General features: G+C 39.1%; 1 protein-coding gene across 5 annotated transcripts in view; it reads left to right on the forward strand.

Annotated features, from left to right (window-relative positions):
- Positions 1–760: 760 nt before the first annotated feature.
- LOC102223128 (MTSS1-like protein) overlaps positions 761–20,396 on the forward strand; it is a 35,822-nt gene continuing 16,186 nt past the window's right edge. For all 5 annotated transcript variants that reach the window (XM_014470315.2, XM_023325483.1, XM_023325500.1 and 2 more), the window contains exons 1-3: positions 761–1,320; positions 5,134–5,195; positions 5,308–5,381. In XM_014470315.2, the coding sequence (XP_014325801.2) occupies positions 1,252–1,320; positions 5,134–5,195; positions 5,308–5,381 (205 nt within the window). In that variant the 5' untranslated portion in view covers positions 761–1,251. The remainder of the gene's footprint in view (positions 1,321–5,133; positions 5,196–5,307; positions 5,382–20,396) is intronic.

Consider the following 20,396-nt stretch of genomic DNA (forward strand, 5'->3'; position numbering starts at 1 on the left):
GACAGGCATGTGGGCCCTTTTAGGAGCCAGTGTCTATTAAGCGTTTGAGATTATTCCTCAGGATGGGCTTGTTAAGAGAGGTGCAATGGACAGAATAGTGGATGGAAGTTTAACTTCTACCAATTGTAGTATAAACAATATTGTATACAATCAACATTTTATTCACTATCAAGGCTAGAGAAGTAATTATGTGTTTCAACTTGTCACACCCCAGAAGAACAAGCCAGCCAAACATTTAAATCCTAATAAAATGAGCCGTGTGCTGAGCTGAGATGCTCAGGGTGTGTCCCTTCAGGAAGTTACCGTCACCAAACTTCCTTGATGTGAATTAACTGCACAATATAAATTACTTTTAATCAGCATTTATTTTTTATATGGTTTTTAGTTATGTAAGCGGCATAATATGCATAACATGGGTATTAATGCATTTAATAAAACATTTTTACAAAATTTGAAAGTCATCAATACCTCTCTTGTGCATGATCCGGTGCATACACTGAGGCGACAATGAGCCGTGTGCTACTGTTTCTTTTAACAGGTTCAAGAATAAAGAAAAGCGAGGCAAAGCTGGGCATTATCAGACGCGTGCAAGGATACACATAAAACCGAGGAAATCCTGCTTTGCATATGTCAGGAAAATGTTCTCTAAGAGAACAGGGTTTTACTTTTGTTTGCGTCGGGTGAAAGGAGGTGCTGGAGGAGGGTGTTCCTCCCTGTCCCCTCCTCCTCACCCAGAAAAAAAACGACCTGCCCCTTTTCCATTCCCATGGATCGAATTACGGGAGACTCCATCTCCGAGACATCTGCTCCGCTATTAACAACAGAGCGCGTCTCCGCGTCCCCCCTGCGATTGATCCCGTCTCCCGTTGTGTCGTGGCCCCTGGTCCTGCCCTCTACCCCCCGAAACTGTGCACTCTGTGTTATTTGCGCTCATTATGAGGAGCCACAGTGCATGTGCCCTCCACGTTTTCCGGCGGCTTTAGTCCCCACCAGACAGCTCCAACCCTCCCGGAGCCGCCGAGCGGAGAGACGCGAGTAGCGACGGAAAGAGTTGGAGGAGCAGCCGGTGGCCCCGAGCCGCACATTTGTTTTTGTTCGTGCGCTCCGCAGGCTGCTGGCTGTGTGGCTTCGCATCCTCGGATGATCGAAACAAGCATCGACATATTTAATGAGTGAACAAAGCTGAGCCTTGGCATCCCCGGACTGTTTCTAGTTTCTTCGCGAGCTTTCTTTTTATTTGTTTTGGACACCATGGAGTCTGTGGAGAAGGAGTGTGGAGCGCTGGGTGGATTATTCCAGGCCATCGTGAACGACATGAAGGTAACACGCAGATATTCAGCTGGTCTGGGGTTTTGATCTGACCTTTGTGGGTGCACGGTGGCTAAGCAGACGCATATATTTTTTTACTGCCTTTGTCTGTTTCACCGGGTCCTCCCCCACATCCCACACGGAACACCGCTGCAGGACAGGCCGAGGGATGAAACATGTTTCTCTTTGTGTTATTTGCATAATGTTCAGCAGGTCCGTCAGGAAAGTGGTTGCCACAACAGTCAAGCCGGTGTACCAACCTGTTTACCAAACACAAACTCCTCGGATGAAAGCATAATTCTGTCGTATGTCAAAGAAATGCCTAATGGAGTTGCTCCAGTGGTCCTGTGGCAAATCCAAAGAGTTCTTATAATCTTCTGGATCATATAAGTAAGGTATAAGATGAACACACAATGTTCAGTCATCACAACACATCACAGGATTGTGTGACATTTGACCCCAGACAATTGCTCCTGCTTTATGCTAATCTGAGAAGGAAGCTCTGGAAGGAAATAACAGTTTCATCACCTCATCCTCTTGAGCAGAAACAGCCTTGAGAGGTTATTGATTGTGCTTCCTGATGTTTGGCCTTGTGCCAGTAAATCACTACCTTCACAAGATGTTGCTTAGTGGCTAAGGCAAACCTTTGACCTCAAATGTTGAACTGACTCATCTCACAGATAACTTGTAATAAACACGTTCTCATCTTTTTAGTGATATTAGCAGGACTTGCTGAGATGCAATGTGTGTGCTGGGGGAGGGGGGTGAAATCAAGGAAGTTGTACCAGGGTGGTCTGTTGTTATTCATGACAACAGATGGAAAGTGTGAACATATCCATCAGGCCTGCAGGCAGCTCCCTGCCTTCTTATTGTCTACGACCCACATGGTGCTTGCAAACCGCTCAGCACTGCAAACGAACGAAGCATCAAGTTGTGCGTTCTGCCTCAGTGGTGCGTTTCTTATTGATCCAGAGCTCAAGGGACCTTTGTAACATTGGGCCAGGCTATTTTCAGAGACGATCATTCATCAGGCTCAGATGAAATCACCCTTCAGCTATGGGCTGCTCTGATTTAGTTTCCTACATTTCTCTTTTGTGTGGTGTGGTGCTTATGCTAGGATCAGAGAGATGCTAGCTCTCAGATAGAGGCAGTCTGTGTATTGATAAGCAGCACAGATGAATGAGGCTAAAGCCCTTAGTCAGCACAGTATTGCTGTCCGGTGTCTGAGAAAAAGGTCTGACCTCATTGCACTGCTGTGAGCTGGGCAATGGAGGCATGCTCTACCAATTACTGTTTGCTTTTTGAAAGTGAACAATGACGAGGCGTTGAGTAATCTTATTTACATGAATCTCGTTCACTTGGAAAACTCAGACAACCTGTGCCTCATGTGTAATGAACTTTATAGACTTAGAGGGACAGCAGTTAATGTCTTACTTTTACTGAGCAACTCTCTTGGCTTCTTTGTCAAACATAAATTCAGATTAGTTTGTCCTGGAGCCTGAAGCTAATGGCAGTTCAAGGGGAGCCAAGACCAACGTAGACTTGTATTGTCACAAAAAAAACTCCAGACTAAAACATCATAATGGTTTATAAGAAAATGATCTCATCAGCCTTTAAACTGGTGGATGCATTGGACAGTTGTTTATAAAGATGCCAATGATTATTTACATGGTAGGCGGAGGTAGATCTTTGTATGGCATGGATTTCCATGTGTTGAAAGATGTTAAACATTTATGGTTAGTCTAACTGCCTCATAGTAAAGTAAAAACAATATCAAATTCAATAGAAAAGGGTTCACTTAAACTGCTGTGTTATTTTTGTATTTTATTCCTCTTTACTTTTCTGTCATGTAGTTAGTTTTACAGTAAATAATTTTAAAGAAAACTTTGTTCTTTTCACATAGAAAGATCAACTCCAACCTGCTATTTAAGTACTCATGGATTCTGGGTAAATTACCAGGGGTCTAACAATACATGCAGTTAATGAAAAGAGATGCCGCATATTAATGAGTTCTCAAGTAAGACACTAGACTATACATTTTTTTTTTGTTTTTGCAAATCAAGGTTATTAATGGTGCTTTGAGGAATCTGTAATCAGTGTAAAAAACTATTTTAGATCTGACCAGACTTTTCAAGTGTGGCACTAATGCCCAAAGACATAAACTACATTTAGCAGCTATCCCTTTAAGTCTCAGCATACAAAAGACAAAGGTTATCTGAATCCAGATGACCTGCATGAGCATCATGCAAATAAAGACACTTGCTGCTCTATCATTGTTCACACTGAAGAGTGTTGGGCTGCTAAAAGTTCAGCTAAAACTGGTTGAATAGGCATTAACAGTGTTTTACTCAGTTCAACGATACGAATTCCACACAGGTATTGAAAATGTTTTCCTTAAAAATGTTAAATAGCTTATAGTCGACTACATTTACATTAGATTTAGTAAAATGTTGTAAGATTTAATCAACTAAAACCAAAGTAAATCTAAAATGACAACAGGTGCGCTGTCAAAATCGATATCAACTTAAAAATCCTTAACCATCCCTCTAATATTTTTGATACGACCGGCCCCTGTTAGTTATATAACAGTCTGACGAAGCTAAAAGGGAAAGAAATAGAAGAGGAGTGGGAGGCGATAGAACAGTCGGTGAAAGGTTGAAGTGATGACAGCGGTGACTCATCTGAATTAGATCAGCAATTCGATCAGATCCGAGTGGCGCATTTTGATTACAAGCCTCTGCATGTTCCGGAGTGAAAGCTTTTGATTTTGTCCTTGACAACCAAGGATAACACTTTTACCCTTCACCCTTCAGTGAATGATGAGGGAGGTGCAGCCTCTTTCTCTTCATCTAATGTATATCTTTCCATCCACTTCCCTGAAGTCATTGAGGTGTGAATGAACATAAGAAAAAAAAAACCATCAATGCCCTCCGGATGCTGTGCATGTCTTTGCCCAAGTCGTTAACCCTGGTTTCCCAGTTGTTTGGGCAGCGCGTACCTTCTGCCCCTGGGAGCCACAAACCTTACAAACTAATTAGGCACCTGTTGAAGCTAAGCATGAACAGAAAGCCGTTCAGCGAAGTTTTATTTTTTATGTTTTTCGAAGAGGATATCTCCTAAATCACTGTCATAGGGAAATCCAAGGAAAGCTGGGAGTTAACCTCTGTCATTGCCAGAACAGAGGTTACACCAGAAATGATGAGGAACGAGACACTTCCCAGATTGCCTCTTGGCTATATATAGTCAGAACGTGTAACCCTGTTTTTTTGGCTCATCTCCATTAAAGAGGCACTCAGAGGTTATGCCTTTCCTCTCTTTACTCCAGGGCTCAAGCTATTGCTTTAATGGGATCTAGCCCTGAATGTGTTTTATGTTTGGCTTCTGCATTTCTAGCTCAAGGCAGAGTGTGATTATCCAGAGGTAAATCTAATCCAGATTTTTCAAAGACAAGTCCATCCTGCCAGGACATAGAAAGTGATATAAAGAGTTTCAGTGTGAACTTATCATGTAAGAGGAGAGACATATTGCTGAAGCTTTTAAAGACAAATCAGAACGTTCAGGTTGTATTTCAGCTTGTTTTGAGCTCTGTGGGAAGGAGCCATGCTCTCTGACGTTTCACAGCTCTTCACAGATTTAAATCTACCGTATTGTCCGTTTAAATGAACGTTTTGTCACGTTGCTCCAGACTTTCTCCCCATGATGGAACATTATGTCTTCATAAAATCCCAACACGTACTTACTGTGTGTATTTAACAGAGTGTGCTTTTGCACCGTAATGTCCTTGCTCGGGTACTGGCAAACCTTTCCATTTTGTTTTCTCACCAGAGCTCCTACCCCGTGTGGGAAGATTTCAGTGCCAAGGCTACAAAGCTGCACTCTCAACTCAGGTGAGACGTTGGTCTGGCGAACAGTAACCGTCAGTGGTGAAAACTCTTATGCAATGTTTGCAGACTCTCTGTGCAATCAGAGTACAGTGAACATGTGTCGTTGTGTTTACAGGACCACTATTCTGGCAGCTGTGGCCTTTTTAGATGCCTTTCAGAAGGTGGCAGACATGGCTACCAACTCTAGAGGTAAGGACTCAGTTTATAACTATGTGTAATTGCACCAGAGAGAGTTTTGGGTGTGGATCTGAAAAGAAAAAGAAATAATTACAATATTGATGAACATTGCAAAAACAAATTTGCTTGTAAGTATATTGCAATTTCCTCCATCTACTATTTTTTGTTATTATGATGTCTTTAGCACTGTCTGTGAAATTTCACATATCAGTGACTGAATTCTGTATTTTACGTGTTTGACAGAATTTGTAAAACTCTGTTTGACTGACCAAACACTAATATGTAGATGCAAAGTCAATGCATAGTGGTCTACCTTATAGTTCATCCAAGCAGTCCTTTACAATTATTATTATTATTGCACATATTGATATTGTGTTAACTGCAATTTGATATATTGTGCAGCTCTACGTTCACTCTGATTAAATAATTGGTTGAGATCATAAGGTGTTACACATCAGTTTTTGTGTTTTCTTACCAATTGAAGAAATATTTCATGTCACCATGAGCTCGTTTTAGTAATAAATAAAAAATTGGGATTTCTGAAAAGTAAACAAGCTAATTAGATATAGCCTGTAGTATCTGACTCATTATCTGATTAGGTGGATCAGCTGATCATGAGTCTTCCCGTAATTTTTTTAAATACAAGACAACAAAAGGACAGGAAGTTACCATTTCACCATCTTTAGTACAGCTCAATGAACTGGTATGAACTTTTATAGTTTAAGATGTTTTAAACTGCTAAATTCACTAAATTACGCAGACTCTACTACGCCGACAGATTTGCCTTCTCAACAAACTCAAAGTAATATGATGTTCTCCTACTACATGCAAGGAAACTGTTTTTGATAATGTCTGTACTTTAACTATCTTACCTAATTAAAAAAAATAAGTTCAAGTCCTTTGTTCACTCACCAATAATGTTGTGGTGGACATGGAGTATTCATTTTCTTAACAGTGACAAACTCTCAGTAGCATTTGCAGGACAACTTTAATTCACTGCTGCCACATGGTTAAGGTTAAAGAAGCTGCTCTCATGTTCTGATTATGCCTCACTTAAAAAATGCAGGGCCTTTCTCACTGTTCTAAAGAAAAACTCATGTCTTGAGCAGCTAGCTGAAGTACAAGGCTGACCATAGCTTGTTAACTCTCTGTGTAAATGCCATGTATTGATTATTCACCTACTAGTACACTTTAATGTGGTTCCTGTTAATTATAGCCTGACCACAGCCTTGCTCAAATCTTCTTCAGACAGTCTGGGCTTTCTCTCACTGACTTGGATTACTCTTGTAGAATTTCTTTCGGGCCAATCAGCAAACAGAAGAAGTTGTTAAAGATGACGTTGATTTTCTGCGCTGTTTTAGATTTGCAGCCTGCCTGTAGTTTTAGCAATGGCAGCAGAGGAAATGAAAGAAGCTGTTCAGTCCATGTTGGTTACTCTTCCAAATACTGAATTAATATTGACAGTCGCCTTGTTCGGTTAGCTTCATAGCTATGAACTGGTGCGTTACCAGTTCATAGCTCGTGCAAACCTTGGTGATTGGGCTACATTTGCTTCGTCCAGATCCTCTGGATTGTCTGGACGAAGCAAATGGCATAGGACTAGTTCTTACCAGGCTAGTTAATTCTGTGTTCTTGCCATTTTGCTTTGGCAGTGATGTTTTTAAATTAGTTGAACAAAAATGTAGTTGCAGAGCTTGCTTGCTAACACTAGATGATTTCATGTAAAAATGAGACCAACCTCATGTGCATAGGTTAAAAATTAAAACCGTTACGGAGCTTTCAAATTTTTAATTTGGCGTTAATTTATGGCCCTCTATTTATTGACTATTTTAAAAAGTCACTATTTTTAAAAATATGTTTTACCTGATGCATTCAAAAAATATCTTAGATTTTATTTCTTCTTCTACATTTATAAATTAACTGGCATATAATAGACCTTTCATCTAGAAAAATATTCATATTTGTTAAAGTACGGTGTTATGTTTTCACCATTAACACCAGCAGTAGAGAATATTGTGGTTTAAAAATAAAATGTACTACGTTTTCTTTTGTTTTGAATTTTTAACTTGAACTTACTAATTAAATTACGAAATTAGGATAAATACAGTTTCTATATTTAATGAAACGTGGACCTAGTGGACAAGGCTTATTAAGCCGTGATATGTGGTGGAAAACATTAACTACCAGACTATTCGGTTGATTTAAAAATTCTACACATCTTCAGATAAATCTGTTTTTTCACAACAAAATGTGGCTATTAGGAATGGGGGAAAAAGAAAACACATCATAAAAAGATAATAAACCTGGGCGCATTGCCTTTATTTTATTAACAGGAATTCCTTTTCAGCCCAGAATAGCATATAAAAATCTCTCTCTGAGGTTATTGTGCAGTCAGTAACATAATCACCAATTAAGTTTGTGGAGCAAAAGAAACAGCTTCAAATTCCTGATAGGAACAGAACTGCTAACACCTATCAGTGCAGCTGATATAAAACAACTGAGGCTACACCACCAACAGGGATGTGAGGTGGAGGATAGTCATGGACTCATCCAGCAGTTATTAAAAAAGCCTCCATCTTTACCCTGAGCCAATACCTAGGATTGGATCAACACTGAGACAATTTCTTCACTTCTTAAAGCAAAGCGAAGGCTTAAAGCTGAAAAGCAATTACATTTCTTTGAGCTGCACAGTTTCTATATCTAATGTTAAACATATATCTATGTGAACTATAGTTCAATATTAAAAAGTATAATTAGTCGTTTTTTTTTCACATTTATCCATATGGTAGCCTTTTAGTGCTAGATGCTCAAAAACCTCTAATCACTGTCTTATTATGCTAAGAAGAAATAAGTGGAAGCAGCTAAAGGGGGGAGAAGCAGCTCAAAGAAATGAAAAATGGAGCTTATTGTTTTTCAGTCTTAATGTCGTCTGCTTTGTCACCCTGCTCGTAACGGCAGAGGCTGGCTAGAAGGACGCTGATTAACACAGATTTCTTTGGACCTGATCGTCGAGAGCAGTATGTAGGTCAAAAAAAAAAATCCCACTAACCCGCATGAGCGCGCAAAGGCTTCTGACGTTCTCTCAAGCACAATCACGTGGGGGTGGATGCAAACATGTATGCACGCACACACACACGCATGTTCAGAGTATGACAGCTGGTAGCCGGCCACCTGACCCCACAGGTCACATACCAGTGCGCTTTTAAATGCTTTGTGGCAGCACCGGCCTGTCTTTACCAGGCACTACCATAAAGGGATCTCAGCAACACTCATTCCATTTCCACAGTCACAACTATTGATCCCATATGCTCTCTAGTAGCTCTTGCCTTTATTAACTTGGTTATCTTACTAAATAATTACTGAAGAGGAAGTGTAAGGGTTCTACAGGATGGAGCAAGGTAGACTTGGCTTAACCAGTCCGTAGTGTGCTCCAGTAAAATGGAGGTTCGGGCCATTGTAGGCCAAGACTTCAAAGGAGAAATGAAGGCAAGACAGCCGAATGATAGATGGCCCAAAGAGAGATGAGAGAGATGAGCAAACTGAGTTTCGCAGCTGGAGATGCATAACATCCCTGTAAGTGTGTCACTCATACACCCACTCACTCCTCTGCGAGGAACATTAACTGAAGGATTAATGTCATCCTTCTTAGGCCATGGACTATATGAGCGACGAGAGACTTTCAGAGCAATTAAAGAGAAACTAATGAAACATGGCTTACGCTCAAACAGAGCAAACAGTTTTTCTAAAAGGAAGACGCTTAATTTTTGTTATAACAGTGAGTTTTAGATTTGTTTGGGGGAGCGCGACAATAGAAAATAACATGACAATGCAATATTGTTGAATATTATATCAGTTACAATTCATTCACAGTTCACTCACATCACTACTCTCTTTTCAATCATCACAGTGGTGTTATCTCTCAATGTAAGATCTTGGTGGCTGAAATCTATATCAGATATGAATATAAAGAACTATGAATGTCATACATATTATTTACATGTAGAGTTTAAATGTTATGGTACCTGGAATATTTTAGCATACTACATATTGCTTCCTTTGCTATTAGGATTCTGCACACATTGATAGTGAGAAGAGGACTGTAATTCAGTATATTTTGTAGCTGTATATTTGTTCTTCTGTAATCAATGAATATTGATTAAAGAAGAACTCCATATGAATCCATATGAATCTGCCTTTTATGAGTTTCAGAATCAGCATTTGTGGCTTTTCATAAGTTCCAAGTCATTAAAGAAAAGGCATTTATCAATATCAAGTCTTAGTCATATTGGCGTATTTATGCATGTTTTAACTTTGGCTTAATGCTTCATGAAAGTCCAATGCGGGCAGTTGTGTGGAAGCATGCAACACATTGTCATGATATTTTTAAAGACTAAATAGTAACAAAAAAAAGTTAATCGTAAATGAACTTTGAAATGCTCAGCTATTTTCCTGCAATTGCATGCTGTTCTAAGATGTTGCAACTTTTCAACTAGGCCATTTTATTTGCACCTGAATTTGCCAAGTGGACATGTGAGTAAACCAGAAGCAGCATGATCTATGGTTTATGTTTGTTGCATGAATTGTGTTGACTTGTGGAAAAAGTTGCATTTTTTGTGCTACATTGAAAATAATTCCTTTGACTCACTTTCTTACCTAAAAAAATGCTGAATTTAGTCGATTTAAACATCTAAAACCTCATATGGTGATGGAATTCGAACTTTGACATAAGAAATAGAGTGCACAGTGTGAAGACAACACCCCCAGGTGAAACATGGCAGTGGAAGCATCATGCTTTTAGGACAGGAAAAACTAAAAATGCTAGAATTGTTATTTTAACCTGCTGAAAAAGTAAAACTCAAAATCATCTGCACTGTGTTGCAATCCATTTGCAACGATTTGCAAATATTTTATTGTTTTTACATGGAAGACGTTGTTCTGGCCAGATTAAAAAAAAAACATTTCATGCTAACTACAAAAAAAAAAACATGTGTGGAAGAAAAATAAATGTCAATGTTTCTTATGTTGCAACAACAAAAGAAAAACATAAGCAATTTGGCAGTGCTACTTATTTGCAAATAAGTTTTTGCTAATTATTTAGAATTTGGAGACACCAGAAATTTATGACTTGCAAAATGTATCATGTGGTTTTATAATTTATTTCAACAATTCAAATTTTATTGTGAACACTTAATTCTTTTACAATGCTACAGGAGTTTTACATGGGTGCCAGTACATGCATTTTTAATGTTAATCATTATTTCATTATTATTTGTTATTAATATGCAGAATGTGCAATTTAAAGATTAATATTTTAAACAGTTTTCCTTTTAAAAAAAAACCCCCAGTAGATTAAGTGATCACAAAGTGCTTACTGAAAATTATTCCCCCAATTTTAAAAATGGTTGATCATTCAGTACACACTGTGCATTTATATGACCTCTGAACCAGACTGCCATTTTAGTTGCATTGGTCCTGTGGGAGCTGTTTTATTCTATGCATGATCCAAGCTCTGTAATTAATTTGGCAGCAGGAATGTTGATATCCGCTAAAACTAGCCTGTGCTGCTCAAGAGTAAAGCTTAAGTATCAGCCTGCTTGTTCCATGACCGCAGTTTGACGGCTTTGACCTTTTGACTGCTGTTACATTGTTATAAAATTTTCTTTAAAAAACAAAGCGAAACAAAAAAACACCCTTGCCACAATGTTCTCGTCTTCACAGTTTAGCCATAACAGCTGTTCAACAACTTAAAGTTGCTTGCACACCGTTTTCTGTTTTCTGTCTGTGTGGCTCTTTTTCTTTGGCCTCAGCATGTGTGTGCGTGCTTCTTTTTTTGTACATGGGTCCGTCTGCCTGCGGTGATCATATTTGTCCCGGTGTCTCCCATAAAGCCATATAGGGCTGAACGCACCAGGGGGGAGTCTTGCCCTCGGCTATGAACTGCTAGTCGCCGTCGCTGTCACCCTGATCCCCTTCTTGTGTTGGGGGACGAGTTGCAGCTGCCGACACAGCTGGAGGTTTCATCGCATTCTTCTGCCGCCTACTTTAATCCACCTTTAACATACTCACCCCTTCACCCCTTTAACTCTCGCATTCTCAAAATTGCGCACATTTCCCTGCTCATCCATGCCAAGGCAGGCAACACTTCCCCTCATTCAGTACTTCCCGATTGATCCAGGGAGAGAGGTCAGGGAATAAAAATGGATTTTATGATTTCCTGTCCTAACTTTTGTACTGTCTTTCACTGTGAGGGCAGATTTGTTTTAATATAAAACCTGTGAAAATTATATTAGGTTTCAGATCCTCCAGATGGTGACTCTTTCTACATATAGAAACTCCTGTTGTCTGTACTTCTGTTTGGATTTCCTCTCACTTGTGTTGTGAGTTTTAAGAGTTTATAACTACGGTCATGGCCCTGGCGTCAGCGTCTGTGTTTTATGGAGCAGCTGTATGAGTTGGCTGCTTGTGCATTTTGGCTCTGGGTTTGACAGTTTCTCCAAGCCATGTTGATGGATCTTTGTCTGAAGGCACGTCTGAATCTGCAAGACTAGAAGCCCTCATCTGTTTTCAATAAGGGTTCATAATTGCTAAAACTATATTAACAGGGTGTATTTGGAGAATTTAAAGCTTATGGAGAGACATGTTTCATGTTTTAACAGCTTTCTTGTTTTTTTGGAAGTTTGAGGCCCAGTTTGCGTCTTAAAGGGCAAATAACATAATTAAGAGGCGCAAAACCAGTGGCTTCATTTGAGACACACGTTGAAAGTATGAAACATTGACTGTTCACTCTGTTTTTCAAAGCAATAAGTAATTTAAAAAAACCAAAAACTTTTTGACATGTTGACAAAATTTGTCAAAACATCAAAAATTCCACCCGGAAATGTTATCATATCTAGCAAGAAAATTATTTATTTATTTATTTTATATAACTTTCTTTGAATTAAGAAGCTTAGATACAGAATGATTACTACCTCTTTAAATAATGAAGGAAAGTCTAGATGATGATGTCATGAATTTGGAAACTTTTGATAGGTCAATTGACACATTTGATTTAATTGGATGCGCACCTGTGTTTAGGTCACACCTGGAACTCACTCCATTTCTGTTTGAAGTTAGTGGTCAAATCAGCCAATTAATTTATTTATTTATTTCAAACAGACAAAAAGAAAAAGAAAAAGAAAGTAAAACAAATCCTCATACCCATTGACATACAATTTTACATAATTTGTGCAAAATGGAGCAGGTAGAAGATGCAAGATCTTAGGATTTCATGCCCCTCTCATGCTCATAAACATTTAAATCTCCCTATACCAGATAAGCTCTTAAATTATTCCCACATTGAATGACGCTTAAACCTCACATTCTCATCCTTTTTTTAATATCAACAATAGCATTTTTGGTCTTTGAGACACCCATCCTAGTCAACATATTTCCCAATAAGCTCCTTTTTGAACAGTTTTTAAGCTGGTTTATATTTGTACTTTATCTGATCTCATCATTTAATCCATTCCATAAAACTACCCTACAGATTGATGTACAAAAAGCCTTTTTAGAAGAAAACTGTGGAGTTGCACAAGTCTGGTTGATCCTTGGAAGAAACTTCTAGATGGTTGCAGGTGCTACATTCATCTATTGAAACAATTGTAGACGTAATGGGAATATCCAATCAACTTACCACTGAAGAATGAGACAGGTTCTGAGTCTGAGAGATGTGTTTTGGTTCAAAATGTGCAGATTGACCCCAGAAAAAATGCCAAATAACTTGAAGATGCTGAATGAAGTGGTAAGACAGTGTCATTATCCACAGTGAAACATGTCCTGTATCCACATGTGCTGATAGTCATTTCTGTAACTTTTCAGTTACCGAAAGGAAAGAGCATTTACTTCAAGGGAAACATAAAAGAGTTACAGTTTGCACAATCAGAGGGAAAAAGTTGTTTTTTTTAGAGACATATCGTTTGATGAAACTAAAGTGGAACTGTTAGACCATGTTAATCTCTGTTACATGTAGAGGAAAAAGTGGGTGCTTGTGCCATCCCAACTGTTAAGCATGGGGGTGGCAGCATCATTCTGCAGGGTTGTTTTGCTGCAGGAGGAACTGGTACACTTGAGTCATTCAGGAGGAACGGGCCAGAACTCCAACAAAATGCTAAGAGAAATTTGTGGAAGGAAACCCAAACGGTTTGAAAAAAATTGTGCATGTGTTTTCCTGAGAGGAAAAAGTTAGAAAATGATTTACTCCAGTTAATGTTGTGTATTATTATGTATTGCTTTTGCTGTAACTGTTATGCTGTTGCCTGGTCTTCTGTTTCACTTTTCAGCTTTTCAGCATTTTCCATTTTCATTTGTGGTTGAATAAAATAAACTGAACTAAACCTGGGAGACTAAGGTTAATGGCCTGTGACTGCATACCATACAAACTTCATATTTTTTAAGAGAGGTGATACTGTTAGTTGACCTGGATGAGGGTTGTGGTTGGTTGCCGTGGGATTTCCACAGCTCTGGGTATCCAGGGTAGGCAGAGGCGTCAAGCTAATCCTCTTAGCCCCACTCAGTAATACACAGACAGAGACTGCCTTCACTTGCTTTCCACATCAGCCAGCTCCAGCTTTAAAAATTCACACTCTTGGATCATTGACCAGATTGCTGTGCTCTGCAATTTGACCTTCCTAATAAAACGTTCTGTTCTGAACATCTGCACAGAAAAGCCCACAGAGTACACACACATGGACATACATGTATCTTCAAAGGAACTTTGCTTTTACTTCCATTCATTTTTTGTTTGTTTAGCCTAACCCTAAACTCAGGTCACGCAATAATCCTGAACCTAACCCCTAACCTAACAACAGCAGGTCTCTTATGGGGCCTTGGCTTTGGGCCCCATAAGATGCAGTGGATCCTCACAACATAGTATTTGTTGGAAAAATGGCCCTTACAAGATGAGAAATGATAACACACACACACATACACACCCCAACAGAAACACACATCCACATAAACACAGACAGGATGTTCCTGGGCCATTGCAAACCTTCACCTGCTTCCTCTGTGTCCTCTCTCTCTCGTACAGTGGAGGTATGTTTGTAGATCAGTGTGTCAGCGAAGCAGTAATCTGCTTGGCTGCTGCACTTCTCTGGGTTGGCAGATGGACCGGATATCCCTACCCGCCATCTGGACACCCTGGCATGGAAGAGATGTGGTCGTGGCCTCGCGCTGAGCAAGATCAGGGGATTATTGCTTCCCCCTCTATCCAAGCTATTTGTACAGGCTTGTCAAATAATGAGCACACCCTTGTGATCAGCAGCAGAACAATCATCAAACCAGCTTTTTCTTGTCCAAGCTTGATACAAGCTTATTCTGTAATCTCAGCACCAGAACCAGGGGTTAAAGTCTGGAGTTATTGGTTGAAATTGTCTGATAAGATTATAGATCTTGAGAGTTTATGTGAGATAGAGAAGTTGAAATGTTATGGCTCTGGTCATATACTGCTTCTTCAGGTTTTTAACAGGTAATCTTCATCCATTTTCCTTCATACCAACTCATACCAGCTTTCCTTTTTTTCTGTTTGCCAAAGGTATACCCACAGCATGATGCAGCCGCCACTCTGCTTTACTACAGGGAGGATGCTAATTTTTGTTCTTGTCTTATTAAAAGACCTTCTTCCACTTGAAGATCATTTTTGCAGAGTGGACAATAATGCTACAATAATACTGTGTGTTTCCAGTCTAAAGACAGTGCAGTGTGGCAAATGTCTAGAGATCAAAAACAAACTCAGGACAATGATGACTATATCCTCTGCACATGGTGTGCCTGCTGCACCAACTGAACCACCCAGCGCTCAGATAGAAAACTTTTCGCCAATCTGAAAAGTAATAAAAGAAGACTGAACTTGGCTGCATTGTTTGATATCTTGGTAATTAAGATAACTATTTGGAAATTAGGCAACTGACTCAAAATATATCGGTATAAACAAATCAAATTGACTTTTTTTGTAAAGTTTCTTGAGAAGACCTTTGTTGTGAATTCGCATTATAGAAATAAACAGAACTGTGTAGAATCTCTCACCTTAGCTGTGTATCTCTTCAGCTACTCTAGAGTTGCATTGGATTTCATGGCTGCTTCTCTTGTTAATGCTGCCTTTGGCTCCCTGTTAGTTGTTTGTGAATGGCCACAAACATTCACAAACATGTTTGTGAATGTGTTGGTAGGTATGTAGTTGTGTTATACTCTATCCATTTGTGAGGAATGAAGCATGAGTCTTTAAAAGTGTGGGATGCTACGTTATAAACTAATCCTGCTGTGGTATGTTCCTTGGTCTTTGTGATTGGTGAGCTGTTTGCTCACCAATGTTCTCTATAGGTGTTTTTATACTGAACTTAAATAACACACATATGGATGATGTACCAGCTTTGTTAGTTGCATTGAATTTTATTGGAATAAGAGGACTGAATACCAATTTAAGGAACACTAACATTTTTATTTGTAAATATTTTCCTTCAGCCTCACACTTATGCATTACTTTGTTGGTTTATTATGTAACATCCCAAATGAAATGTATTAAAGTTTGTGTTGTAACTCAACCAGATAAGGAACAGCTCAAGGGATATGTTTACTTTTTCAAGGAGCTGTATGTGTTTGTCTGACCCAAACTTTGCATAAGTATTCATTATGAGTCCATATGTGGTCATCTCGCAATCAAAAATGTTGTGTCTCATTACACCGTCTACATGTTTTTGGAAAAGACTGAGTAGTAATTTGAAGGACAGATCACAAGGAATAATAACTGGAGAGAAAACATGTCCTTTGGTTCAACATAACTTCCAATCCGAGGCAGAAACTGAGAAGGCAAACATGAAACCTGAGGGGAGCATTGTGTTCAGCTATACCCCGAGCATGAAGCAGCAAAGAGATTCTATATGTCTTTCTCTCTTATTTGGGGGTTTGCAGGATTTTTTTTTTCAAAACTGCAAAGGATAAAAGATGTCTACATTCCATGTCACATGTCATAATTTGCTTTATACCCATATTTTCACTTGAGACATACACGAGGTTCAGCATTGAGGGTGAAATGATTGCAAGTTTCATCTCAGAGTAACTCCATGCTGAAGAGGGAGGTGGACTTAATTACATTACTTTACTGTATGTTTAGCCAAACAGTTTCAATGCCACTGACAGACCACAGGCAGATTGTTTTTAGCTGAGAACAGTATGATTACAAGGGTTATAAAGCAGTGCAGCTTGAGTCATCACGTTGAACTGACTCACAAGTTTATCTTTGTAAGGGGGTTTCTCTCTCTCCCTCAAAGATTTAACTGATCCATTACCGTTAGATTTAAACATCCCCCACAAGGCAAGAGATGTCGTCAACACACTGCGGATTGCTTCCATTAACTGAGCATTCTCTTGTTCTCTTGTTCTTTTTCCTGTTTCCTTTTTTTTCGTGTCCAATAAAATGCACATCTGGACAAGGGTTAACAAGTATTTTTAGCAGCATTTACGTTGCAGAACAGGAAGCTCCTCCAGCAGGGAAAAAACATCTCTGTTCTTCTCCTGCGCCTATTGAATCACGTCCTAATGCACACCAGACATCAGCTCTCACCAGGGGCTGTCTGTGGGTGTTTCTGGCTGAGAGGTGAAGCTTGCCGTGCTTCTTGTCTGGCCAGGCAACAATGGGATGATTGTGTGTGTTTGACAGTGTTTGCGTGAGGGACACTAAAACAATTGATCCTGAGACCACTTCCTCTGCGTCCTCGATGTATTGTTGTTGATTAGAAGAAACATTCCACAGTTTGAGTAAGAATGCAACACAAAAAGCTTAGAATGAGTGTTTGAGTTTGGCTACAGACTCTAACAACGTCTATTTAAACACTCGATTGAAAATATTTTGAGCCTGAAATGTTGGGACGGGTTTTCTTTTTATTGTAATGGAAGCTAAGATTTTGTGAATCAGTAGATACAGCCTTAACAGACCCGCTTAATATCAGAAACGTTTTTGTTAAACCACTGAACCAAAGTAATCTTTCATTACTCTCCATTTGAAGTCTAAAGTTGAAATTTGAGTTGAAATTATAAAAAAATAGTTGGTCATAACCTGCATCCTAGCTGAATTTCTAAATGTAGGAGGACAAACCAACTATGCTAGCTGTTTGAATGTCCCAGATGATGAAGCTGTTCAACAACAGCCCAAAACAGCAAGGGAAGTAGTTCAATGTACCATAGCACATAAGTCCATGTTTCAGTTGTTACCATGATAACCCTGGATACAAGCTGGTATAGGAAGATGCCTGACCAGGGGCCTCATGTAGAAATCATGCATATTATGCTTAAAACCTGTTGTGGCACAAGTTAGTACTATTTAACTCAAGGAGCCTGATGTTTGTTTGTAATTTTTATATTTTATTGTCTAAGCTTAAATTATAAAACTGAAATACAAAAATGTTTTTCCAAAATTGTTTCATGTTTGGTGTACTACAAATACATATGAAGCAAAAAAAATATTAACATAATGTCTTTTGTTAAAACAATGTATGTATGCATAAAATGCTACTAAATGTAAGAACGTGTTGATATTCTCTTACAATGTTGAATGCTGAATGCCGTTTTAAGACTATGCTAGCATTAATAATGTATTGATCTCTTTAACATCAGTTCTTCTTTCTCTCCTGGTCAGTAAACCTTAAACAAAGAGCCCAAAGAGGACACTTGGTAATCATCTTCCAATTGCTGGACAGTTGGTGGTTTGATCTTTCACCCTGTCACATGCTGTGCTGTCCTGGGATAAGACAGTGAATGTCCCACTGCTTTCAATGTACTTAGTGGAGACTACACTGCTCTACATATACTGTAAACATCCTCTTCTGGATGTTTTTTTTATAGTTTTATTCAAAACAATGAGGCCAGCAACATATATTGAAGTCCAGTTCAAATGTAGTAGGAAATGTCAACATGATGATTCCGGATTGAAGGCTCACCTTCTTTAAAAACTCACAAAGTTCCTCTTGAAGAACTTTTATTCAATTTTGTGAGGCTCAGTTAGGTCAAGGGAAAAATAAGGTGTGATTATTCCAGCCAGTCAAACCAGTACAAATGAGGATTAAAGCAAATTCTAGGTTGAATTCTTTCATTTTTTATGTCAATACTGAGTAGTTTATCAAAAGACACATGCTGTCCATTTCTGACATCTGCAGTCTATGTCCACATGAGGCTGCCTTATTCACCACTCATTCCAGTTAAGATCAGAGGGTATTGGTCTCTGACCAGGAGGCATGGTGGAGGCTTTTTTATTTATGACCTGAACTTCCCCTACTGTGCAGACGCACTAGAAACCCAGCTGCGCTTTGAAGCAAATTATTGATGATGTGGTTTTATGATGATTTGTAAAGATTTTAAAGTCAGAAGTTTCAGCCGCATGTTTGGTAAGCACTGCCTGTGAACCTCACAAAATCAAAGCCGTGGCTCTTCTCTGTTATAGTGTAATTTTGCCTACTTGAAGTAAAGTCTGGATAACACAGAAAAATCTTAGATTATCTGATTTAATTTACTTGATCTGGGACTCATTGTGGGAGCCTTGGCAGCGCCTGTGGCACCTGCAGCAGCCGCTCCCTAACTGGTCAGATGCACCTCCGACTGGGAGTATGTACCCTCTTTCATCTTCCTCTCTCCTCCGGTTTCATCCCACAGTCCTTTTCATCCATCAGTGGCCTCCAGTGTGTCCCTGCCAGTTCACTCTCCACTTTCCTTAAAAGGAGGAGGGGGGTTAAAGGCAGCAAGCTTAACTGTCTGTGCCAGCCGCTGTCAGCTCCCAAATCCAAGGTGCTAACCTTGGAAAGAATTTTCGTAGCTCAACAGAGTCTGTTTGAAAGCTGGCCGAAGTGAAAAGACTTCGTATTCCTAGAAATGTTAGCACATGGTGTTTTGCTATACCTCTTCTTGTGGAACAGTCTTTATTGACACAATCTACAGAGAAAGGGGCAGTCCAGACTAATGCAATAAAGTTGTATTAAGACTTAAAATTGAAGAAAACAGAAGTCTGTCTGCAGAAGAATCTGTCAGCTTAAGTACCAATGAAACCTGAGTTTAATACCAGGCTTTAGATGTTGGGCAAGAGAGAGAGATAGTTAAGCTCCCATGTTGAAGACATCAAGGAGTGAAGCCTGTGGCAGTTTAGCTCCTGGTAGTATAACCCCCTATAAAGCAGGGCTATTAAAATGCTCCTCCTTTCACACGGAGTCAGGAGATTTAATCAGAACCAGAGCACTGGACAGAACCTCTAACAAAAATGCTGAGGCCACGTTGTGGCGTTTGTGGAGCTTAAAAGGTTCAGGCAAAATCCCACCTGTTAGGCAGAGAACCATTCAAACATGTTCACTTTTTGTGATAAACTAACATTAAGTAGTGGATATTTGTGAAGTTGAAGAAATTTTTTTTTTTTTTTTTTTACAAATAAACACCTGGAAAGTGTGGCACATTTGTGTTGTATTTTACTCTGATGCCCCAGATAAAATCCAGGAGCTCAAATTGCCTTTAAAAGTCATCTGGTTGTGAAAAAAAAATCTTTCTATCTGGGATAGAATCCCAGTAGGAATGCTTGATTTCTGTGTAGACCAGGATTGAGTTTTAAAGATTTGTTTTGAGGTTTGTCTATCTGTAAAGATTTTTTTTTTTAGCAACAGGTATTATTGGTTTTACAAAGTACCACCATACAGGGGACAAATGTAAATGGATGCCACTGATAAACTGAAAACTATGTTTATTTTTCCTACCACTTCACAATTATTTACTTTAAAATACATCAAACCTGTGGTTGTAATGTAACAAAATGTGAAAAAGTTCAAGCAGCAATAATAATTCCCCATTATGGAATATATCTTCAAATAAAGCTCTCCTCGGTGCTTGTCTGTGTTTTGCTTCATCTGTGGTCAGGTAGATGCATTGACCAACTCCCTCTAAACCCCCGAGGGTCACATTTGGCTTATTAATGTCATTTTCTATCCTCACACACTTTTAACCAACTCCCAAGCTACTACAAAG

Source organism: Xiphophorus maculatus, chromosome 2, assembly GCF_002775205.1.
Source record: "Xiphophorus maculatus strain JP 163 A chromosome 2, X_maculatus-5.0-male, whole genome shotgun sequence".
NCBI lineage: Eukaryota > Metazoa > Chordata > Actinopteri > Cyprinodontiformes > Poeciliidae > Xiphophorus > Xiphophorus maculatus.